At 33.9% G+C, this 10,928-nt stretch overlaps 1 protein-coding gene across 1 annotated transcript in view; it reads right to left on the reverse strand.

The window, feature by feature from the left end:
• Window positions 1-5,055: 5,055 nt before the first annotated feature.
• The window catches only part of LOC110093351 (2-methylene-furan-3-one reductase-like), a 7,439-nt gene continuing 1,566 nt past the window's right edge, over window positions 5,056-10,928 (reverse strand). Inside the window, exons 3-5 of the mRNA XM_020818204.2 lie at window positions 8,838-9,161; window positions 8,362-8,521; window positions 5,056-5,639 (exon numbers count right to left, since the gene is read on the reverse strand). Of these exons, the coding sequence (XP_020673863.1) occupies window positions 5,374-5,639; window positions 8,362-8,521; window positions 8,838-9,161 (750 nt within the window). The 3' untranslated portion in view covers window positions 5,056-5,373. The remainder of the gene's footprint in view (window positions 5,640-8,361; window positions 8,522-8,837; window positions 9,162-10,928) is intronic.

The raw sequence follows: 10,928 nt of genomic DNA on the forward strand, positions 1-10,928 counted from the left end.
CAGGTCAATCTCGGGTTGCCGGGTCAAAATCGGGTTTTCGGGTCAAAATCGGGTCAATTTCAGGTCAAAGGGTTAACCCGAACCCGACCCGATTTTTGAAACGGGTTGAAATGTTGAACCCGAACCTTACCTGTTTTGGGTTCGAGTTGACCATAAACCAAAATTTTCGGGTCGAATTCGAGTCGGGTTTTCAGGTCGTGTCAAATATTGACACCCCTATATACAGGCCATTAGCCTACCTTTCTAATCTTGATTTATTTTTATTCCAAAATAAACAATGATAAGTTTGTTCACATTTAACTTACAAAAAAATGCTTCACCAAAAATGTTAAAATATTAATATAATATATATTTAAATTAAATAATAATTTGATTGTCCTACGGTGAAATTTAGGCTACATCCATATCAACTTTCTTTCATTTAAAAGTGATACAATAAAGTAATTCGAACGCTTTGTTTTGACATAATTTCCTCCAATATTCAAAGAAGAGTGGCTGTGGGTGGAGTAATTATTGTGTCCGGATAATGAACGGGTCCAGAGATCAATAACAAAGCGCCACGTCACCTGGGTGCTCGGTACCGAGCACTCGGTATTCGTCCGAATTTCTGATTTTTTGTTTGGACGTAATAACTTCATCACCGTGCGCGGTAGTTGGTGGGAAGTGAACTGCACTACGGTGGAGGAGAATATAATAAATTAATCTTGAGTTAATTAATAATATTACATAATTACATAAAAATTAATTTAAATTTACCTTAATAATGAATTTAATTGATAATATTATATAATTATATAATAATGAATTTAATTTTACCATGATAATTAAGTATAATAATAACATTTAATAACTAATTAAAATTATAAAATAATAAATTATAATTATTAAACATGCCGAGGTTTAGCATATATTTTAAAATAGGAAAAAAAGTAATAGCTCATATGATTAATAGTGCATACAATGGAATATAACAAAATTAAAAAACATGCATAGTAATTAATAATTTCATTAAAGCTAGTATTTCCTAATAAATAAAAATCATAAAAAGTCTTTAAGCACTTGACTACTTATTCTAGGATTGATTGATTAAAAGAAACATCATTAGTAGCATCATGGTACCATGCCTAGTTAAAGTGTCGGGGTGGAGAACCTATTCAACATCGCATCATTAGTTCATTTTGGAGCACCACTGTAATGCTCATATATCTTAATTGGAAGAATCATCCACCGCTGCTTGTCCGAGTGGTGAAGAGCTGGCTGGGCAAAATCCAGGTCCATAGTTCGAATCTCTTGACAATTAGTGAAAGTCTTAAGTGTTGTCTCATGTAAATTGGTGTGGGTTGCATGATAGGTCGACCAGGATTTTCACTAGCCTAAGAACAGTGCTTTCTCGTTACAAAAAAAAAAACATCAAAATTATTCACTATTTTCATTTAATAAAATTTGATTTATAATTACCAAGAGATCACTTACAATATCAATCTACTCGTTAGGATATCTACAAAAAGAATAAAATAAAATATAGAAAATAAAATTAAAACTTAAAGATTTTGAGTAACCCCACTCCATAAGATCCTAACCCCTTACCCAACCTAAGTCAATAAAATCCACATTATAAGCTTACAAAGTCCAACAGAACCCCAAAATTACTAAAGCTTTTAATGCAATGTCTCAAAAATTAATATACATGCTCATCTCAATCAATATCAAAGCAATAACCATCATTAAAAATAATAATCAATCATGGGCGACACAAATCAATATAATCAGTAAATAAGAAAACCTGAAAGATCGTTACACTGAAATCTATAAATCACTATCATATATTAGAAGAAAAATCACATCCATTCTATATCAAAATAATTATAGTATTCATAGCCAACCTTCCTTACTTACATGATTTATCAAATATATCAATTGTATCATTTTTTTTCTATGCAATTCAATATCATGTATGAAATACAATAACCTTTTAACAATCTGTGAAATTCATGACAATTAGTATACTATTCATTAAGTTTAGAAAATCATAATTATCAATTTACCAAGTGAAATTTAATAATATTACTATCAAAATTCCTATAAAAATTATATCTATAACATACAAAAAGTTACATGATAAAAGATTAATAAATGAGGAGAAACTTATTTTTATCTCTTTCTAAAAGATTCAAATCATAGAACACAAAATTACTGAATACAAAAGTAGGATTCAGGTTACCCACAATAATTAGAATAAATTTTGTAATAGATCCGACAGATAATTACCTCGAATAACTTTCTCACTCCTTTCTCTTCTCCCACACCCTTCTCTCTTCATCTCCTTTTTCCTCACCCAGCAAGCCAAATGAGATGGGGGAGGAGGGATGGTGTTAAGTGATATTTATTTTAAAAAATATATAAAGTAAATATTAGTGTTTGACACCGCAACGCCTAAAATCACAACACCGTTGCGCTGCATGATGAACCCAAAGTTACTGTAGAATATAGGCTTCAACATAAGGATTGTGCTCTCCCAGCTCCAATACGCATATAAGGACAACGTCGCAATATAGTAACTCAAATTTCCATAATTAAAAAAAAAAAATCATTTTATGAAATTTCGAGTCATTACAATTTACCACTATCATGCAAGAAATTAACAATCAATTCACAAACAGAACAAAAAAAAGCATGATAAAAATCATTTCATTCAAATTAAATCATTGGTATCAATTAATTCAAATTAATAACCAAATTAGCATAAAAACCAAAATCAGTACAAATCATTAGTAATTTAAACCAAGTTAATTAAATGTAAATAATAAAATCTATACAACCCATTTTAACCCTCTCATAATCAATCATATGGCACTCGATTATAATTCAAATCTTTAAATAACCTTCACTTTGACACAAATTGTAATGCTCCAAGACCTAAATTGGAATAACTATCTATTTATTTTCTTTATTAATCAACTAGAGATTCTAATTTCTCTTGAATTAAAAGAAAAGCTAATAGAAGCAATTCCATACATCAAAATATTTTACTATTTTCATTTAATAAAATCTAATTTACAATAGCCAGTAGAACACTTAAACATTAATATATCTCTGTAGGCTCTTGACTACAAAAGAATAAAATAAAATATAAAAAATAAAAAGAAAATGTAAAGATTTTGATCAGCCTCACTCTATAAGATCCTGACCCCTTTCTGGATCTGAAAATAATAAAATTTACATAACGAGCTTGTAAAGTCCAACATGACCCCAAAACTATAAAATCTTTTAATGCAGGATTTCAAAAATTATTAAGCATACTCATCTAAATTAATAAAAAATCAGTAGCTATCAGTAAAAATAATGATCAACCACTTGTGATATGAATCGATATGATTAGTAAACAAGTAAAACACAAAAGTCATTACACTAAAATCCATAATCCACCATCATACACTAGAAGAGTAATATATAATAGTTATATATCAAAATAATCAGTACAATATCAAGTAAAATGCTGTCAGTTATGTTCATTGTATGCTATATATGAATCATGAATGCTTCTATCACTATTACAAATGATACAATCACATATAAATACTTTACATGTATGTTCAATTTCAATTGGAGGGGATTCCAAATATTTAAAAATGTCTCCCAAACTCTCATGAAATTTCAAAACTCAAAAATAAAAAAACTATTAAAATATTCAAAAATGAAATTAAACACCTTAAATACTTAAAGCAAATACCCACCAACCATTCACATTAGTTTGCTGAGATAAACAAATTTGGAAATCACTTCAGCTTATAAAGAGAAAATAATTGGTTGAGAATATCACAATGATTAATTCTCAAACCGTCTCTTGTCAGTACGAACATGGTACATGTCTTCTAACTAGTAGTTTTGCCACTAAATGGCACCACATATAAATGGTTATAATCGGGGCTCTCTAATTGGATGGTTTTGTCTCCAAATGACACGATTAAATTATGATCATGGTCATAGCCTGTATGTTCCCCAACGATGCTAAATATTTGAGTAATGAATCAACAGAATGTGATCGATAGGGCACAAATATCTCTGTTAGCTAAGGTGGATTCAAATCTATCGCCTTAGGCAAATATTTACCCTACGTCTACAAGATACCCTTGGACGAAGCAACCCATGGCCGTCAACAAGAATCCTTCCATCAGGTTGGGTCAACTACTTCCTCTGATTACGTAGATTAGGGATCATGATGACCCGGGATGACATAACAATGAGATCTTGATCGGGTCTACCATCATTTGCCACAGCATCCACTTTAAGTGCAAGATGGTGAATTTCTAATTTTAAATGTTAAATTTTAAAATAACTAAACATGCTGCTACTATACATTAGATATTATGTATCTATTTGACGACTAGCCTTAATCGAAAGTTCTCTCTCACTATCAAGAGGGATAATTAACTATAGGGGCTTACACCTATAGGAAACTTGAACTTATATCATAAAATTCCTATAAAATGAGGGCGAAATATTTGGGTAATATCTTATTCACAACCTAATCCGCCTTCTGAAAATTTGCATTGGGATTTAAACATTACAACTCTCCTCTATGACCCAAAAAAAGGCCACTAAGAGGCCACGGTACGAATTTTTGAAGCCCACATCTACCTCTAGAAAAAAATATTATTGTAATACATTCTTAAAGTTTGGCTTTTAGTGCAGATCTTTCCTATGCTGCAAAAAACAATACAAACAAACATACGTAATTTCCAAGATACAAACTAGTAGTCTAAGTCTTTATTTGGGACAATTTACTTACTGCTTTCTAAAAAAATATTTTTAATATCATTTTAAAAAAATTGTCGTGCTAAAAAATTGTTTCAGAAAGCAATAAGAAAGTTGTAAACTCACACACACAACGCATACACAAAGACTCGAACTCAGGACCTCTTAGTTTAAGCCTAAACTCTCAACGAATATGCCAATGTGAGTTGTGTCTACCAAGTTGCTTTAGTAGACAAATAAGAAAATTGTCCTAAACAAAGTCTATGTAATCAAAAGTATGCCTTAAAAGCAAAACCAAACTTACTGTTCTATGAAAGAGCCCTTTAATAGATAGACAAACGAAACCAAAATCTACCAAATATTTATTTCTTCATAATTAGAAAACAGGGGCGACTTGCATATTCACAAACTGAACTGCAAATATAAAAGGGAACACAATATTTGCCCATTTTATTAATAAAACCTTAATATTATCTAAGGGTTCGTTTGGGACGGCTTTCTTACTACTTCTTAAAGTGGTTTTTAGTTAAAAAAATTGAAATTTTAATACTAGAAAGCTTCTTTAAAAAGCAGTAAGAAAACCATCCCAAACATTGCCTAAGTCTCATAAAACTATTATCATGAAATTGGGTATATGACAACTTTTCCAGTAGCCCTCCCAGTTTCAAGATATGAAAACGCATCAATCACCTTTGAAAATGGGAATGGACCTTTTGGATCATTAAGTGGCTTAATCTTCCCACTCTCCAGATATGGATTCAGCTTTGTTAAAACAGCTCCATCAGAAGTGAGAATAAATATGAAACCTGGAGGAGAGATAGGACCACTGATTCCCACAACAGCTCCACCTTCTTTCACAGCATTTGGTCCCGTTTCGCCAAGCCCTGCATATTGAAATTTGATTATATCAAAAGTTGGCTATGAAAGGAATGCACTTGGCCTATCTTCAGCATTGAGTAAATTACTGTGAATAATTCATTTCGAAGACATAGGTTTCGTTTGGGACAACTTTCTTACTGTTATTAAAGAAGCTTCCTAGCAAAAAAATTAAAAATTTTATACTAAAAAGCTGCTTTAAGAAGCAATAAGAAAACCGTCCCAACGAAGCCATAGTCTGATGAATGGAATCCTACCCAATCAAAAAATATTAAACAGAAATTGAGGCACGTGTATTATATTTTAAAATTGAGTTAGCTAAATCATTAAGACATGATGTCCAACTCCACTAGGCATTTGGAGCCTTTGCAGCTTAAAAACAAACTATAAAAGGTGAATCAAGATAATTCAACAAGGCAAAGTGAAAAATTCAAAGAGCTTAGTGTGTCCATTTATGGATTTTTTTGTTTGATAGAATGTAGGATTATCTGAAAAATATCTCTAGATAGATGGAAACACAAATACAATCATTAAATTTTTTTTTAAATAATTAATTTAATAACATTTATAAAATAATTATAAGGCATTTTCAAATGATAGGACTTTAATCAAAATTATACTATATATGTAAATCAACAATTAAATTGACATACATTTAATTAAGAAAATTAATTCACATCAGCAGTTATGGGTTGGAGTGTAAACGAGTCGAGTCGAGTAATGGCCTTACTGAGCTCGACGCATGAGTCAGAAAACCGGCTCAAACTCTACTCGACGCACTGCGAATGACTTGTCTAGCAGCTTGTGAGCTCAGCGATTTGAGCACATCACGTGGCACAACGACTCTTGCTCCATCCCGTCGAGCACACGCAACACAACGCTCTGTTTTGAGGCACAACGCTCCTTCCCGTCGAGTGCACGCAACAAAGCTACTCACACCGAGACTCCTGCCCCGAGGTCGCCGCCCTCATGACCTAGTCCCACGACTCCTGCCCCCTCGATCCGCACATGAGGTTGCCGCCCTCGTCCCTGAGGTCACCCCTCGGTCCAAACACGAGGCTGCCCCACTCTTCCCGTGTCCTGCACAGATGTTCTTCGTGTGCCGCTCGACGAGTACTCAAGGCGAGTCACTTGACAAGTACTCAAGTCTAGCCTTCGATGGTTTGAACTCGAGCTCGAAAGTTTGTTTGAACTCGACTTTTAAGGTCGATAAGCTCGGCTCGCGAGCCCATAAACAAGTCGAGCTCGAGCCGGCTCACGAGGTGGCTCGGCTCACTTACCCGCCTAGTTTAAATGTATGACACATTAACTTAATTCCTCTATAATTCGTACAACCAAACACATCATTATTATTATTAAAAAAAAACCAACACACTCCTACACCACGCACATAACATCTTTTTAATCTTCAAAATAATATTAAGAGATTAGTAAGCCAAGAAATTTCTTGATCTCCTAAGCATTTTCACATCTCTATTAAGATATCATAAGGTCTCACTGCTTTTCCACACTTCATTTTTAATCTCTAACTTTAATTTTACTAACACAATGATAAAAAAAATCTCTATTTTCATTTATGGTGTTAAGTTCAATAAAGTCAATCATATTCTCACAATCTTCTTCGAAATATCTCATCCACATATGTTGAATATCCTATTCTAAGAAAAATGCTTTTTAATCTTCATCATCAATGCACATCACTTGAACTAGGTCATTCTCCTATCTATTCGTTTAGCTAACTTATACATACATCTTTCACCATCCTTAGTATATAATTTCTTATATAAATCACTAAAAGCTAAATTATATGCATCGCATATTGCTTTCTTAGACTCTCAATGAGCCTCTTTATAACTTTCCTAATTTTCTGAGCTTTTATATATAAACTAATTTTTATAATAAAGCTTCTGATTTTTTACATTTTCTTGTATATTTTAGTTCTACCACCAACTATTTTTACTCGTATGAGCTTTTATTTTTGATACTTCAAGAACATACTTTGCAATATTCTTAATATCACTAACTTATTTTTTCAACAAAGCATTAGCTTCCTTATGAACAACCAAAATCTTAAAATCTTGAATCATACTCCCAAAAAATATTTTTATTAGCATTCTTTAAATATCTCCATATAATCCTAGGGCAATATTTTACTTCAGGCAGGTGAACAAAATAATAAAAAAAAATTAAAATTGCTTAATCAAAATCCATTATTGATATGCTAACAAATATTTTTCATTAAGAATGAAAAGATATTGCTTAATTCTATTTTTGAAATTAAAAAATGATATAATTTTTCATACTATTGATAAGATATAGAAAGAAAAAGCTTTGAAATAATTCATATGCCCTATAAAAAGCTTAAGTTACCTATATGTACAAATACTTCTCCAATTAATATGATGGAATTTAATCCAACAAAATAGTTTGGTCTTGAACCTCACCTAGCACTTAAAAGTAATGACGATAGATTAAAAAAACCAGCCTCAAATAGTTTGGGAGAAAGCTAATGCCCATGTTTGTCAAAGGCTCAGAGGCTTATTGTCGATACTAGTATTTTATAATCAAAATGGCTTCTTTTATTTTAAAAGGATAACAAAAACATCTAATTTATACTGCGGACATCACATCTTATACAAAATAGCCTTTGGTTAAAACAGGAATCAAGTATAAATGGAAGATTATTCATGAAGTTACCAAATAGTTTAGATAAAGAAGACAGGATCTTACCAATAGCATCGTAGACCACATCAAATTTTTCTGGCAGTTCATTTAGGTTTTCCTTGGTATAGTCAATTGCTAAATCAACTCCCAGACTCTTCAATAGCTCCAACTTACCCGTGCTTGAAGTGGCAGCTATTCGTGATGCACCATAAACATGCTTTGCCAACTATAAAAGAAAATAGATTTCAAAGCAAAGCCTTTACAAACCTATCACTATATAAAGCTCAAATCATCTATTATATTTGCTCTGAAACTAACCATGTTTCTAGAAAATGGAAATAAACTATGTAAGAACTACTAGTTATCAGTATAAATGCTATTTAACTTGTAGTAGTCATTGACAAAAAGCATAATAATTGTCAAAAAAGTTTAGTCTCATACGCTAGTGCATGAATCAGAAAACAACCACATCTTGCTTGCTAAAAATAATTAAGACAAGAAAGGCAGGTATTTTTCCCTCAAAGATGCTTAAAGGAAATTACCTGAATCACCAAGGATCCAACTCCACCTGCACCACCTAATACAAGAATAGATTTACCAGCAGAGAATTGAGCCCTCTCCAAGCCTTCATTAGCGGTCTCGATAGCCAAGGGGATTCCAGCAGCTAATTGAAAGTCCAAATTATTGGGTTTTATGGCCAGCAATTTCTCTTCAACAGCAGTGTATTCAGCAAGTGATCCAAACTGCTTAGGTTTATCCAAACCTTTCTCATTGATATCTCCATATACTTCATCTCCTTCCTTTAGGTTCTTCACTTGACTGCCAACCTTCACAACTATGCCAGCCACATCATATCCTGGCACAGTCTAGAAATGATGATAAAAAAATAAAAAAATTAAAAAAAAAATGTTAAAAGAGAAGCTATTGATAATTTCATTAAGACAAGTAAAATTGGTTAGCGAAAACTTCAACGCAAATATTAAATTTTCTTGAAGAAACAATCTCTTGTGTTAATAGGGCTTCTTCTCGTAACCGTAAAAAAGGGAGTTAAAAAATGGCACTGAAATATGAAATTTCTTCTTTAAAGAATGGTAGGAAAAAATATAGTTTTTTAATTTAATCTGGACTTAAGAAATCTAATATTTATAATCTCCTTTTTAAAAATTTATAACTGAAAACAGGACCATTTATTAGTGGAGACGACTCTGATCTTTAATTTTATTCATCCTCATGGAAAATTCAAGAACAAACAAAGTAAAGGCATTTTGACTTGAAGCAAAAGGGGTTATAAATTCTATATCACATCAGTTTCAATGAGCTAAATTTCCCATAAATCATGCATCTCAAATAAATACCTTCCAAACTTGTCAAAACCAATCACAGTCTTCTACTAAAACCATTATTACCCAGCATCCAGCGCATTGAAGCTGGAATTGAAAAAAAGAAATCCAATCAAGCTGGTGACAGAAACTCAATTTAGAGGGGAGAAAGGCGATCACTTGAGGCATCCAACTCTCAGATGACACATCTGATGAAGTTAAAGCCACAATCCTTCTCTCCCCCAAACAATTACCAAAAATCTGAGGCTGTTTGGTACCCTATAAATCCAGCTAAAATCCTACATAAATCCTGTATCCAAACAGCCCCTAAATACAGCCAAAATATTTGTGTGGACTTTCTATACTATAATTTTGATAAATCTCATTTCAGCCCTGTTGCGTCCTGGAATATTCGCGGCGGTAGAGAAATATATGGTTTAATGTCTTAGCATTGTACGAAGATCCAACACACAAGCAGATAAGAGAGGGGGTGAAACATTCATAAGTGACACTAGAGTTTTTACTTGGAAAACCCCTGAAAAGGGGAAAAAGCCACGGGGCCTGGCCCAGTTTGAATGAATCCACTAGTATTTGTAGTCGATTACAAATGAGGCCCTTCCTTTGGAGAAGGCCTTGTATTGATGTAGCAAATATACATCATATAGATTGCATTACATGGTAGGAGTTACATATACATGTTTGTTTGGTCGGAAGGACCGTAGTCGGCAGGAGACCGGGGTCAGAAAGACCGTTGTCTGGTGATGGAGGTCGGACGGACCGCATTAGGCGACAGAGGTCGGAAGGACCGTAATCGGCAGGAGATTGGGGTCAGAAAGACCGTTGTCCTGTGATGGAGGTCGGAGTGACCGTAGTAGGCGACGGAGGCCGGGTGGACCGTAGTCGGCAGGATACTGGGGTCAGAAAGACCGTTCTTTGTTGGTGGAGGTCGGAAAGACCATTGTAGGCGATAGAGGTCGGAAGGACCGTAGTCAGCAGTATTCTGGGAGAAATGTGGGCATCAGGTGGTGGCCTAGTGGAGCTCAAAGCCTCAAGTAGTGGTCCGGTGGAAGTCTGGGCCTCATGTGATGTTCTGGTGGAGTACACGGCCTTTGATGATGATCTGGCGAAGACAAGGGCCTCTGGCAGAGGTGAGGGCCTCTGGCGAAGGTGAAGGCCGTTGGTAAAAGTGAGGGCTTTTGGCGAAGGTGAGGGCCTCAGATGAATACGTTAGGCCTGAACGTCGGGCCTTGAGCAGAACGTCGGGACTTGAGCAGAATGTCGGGCCTGAACGTCGGGCCTTGAGGTGGTGGTCCG

The sequence above is a fragment of the Dendrobium catenatum genome, unplaced genomic scaffold (genome assembly GCF_001605985.2).
Source record: "Dendrobium catenatum unplaced genomic scaffold, ASM160598v2 fragScaff_scaffold_658, whole genome shotgun sequence".
Taxonomy (NCBI): Eukaryota; Viridiplantae; Streptophyta; class Magnoliopsida; order Asparagales; family Orchidaceae; genus Dendrobium; species Dendrobium catenatum.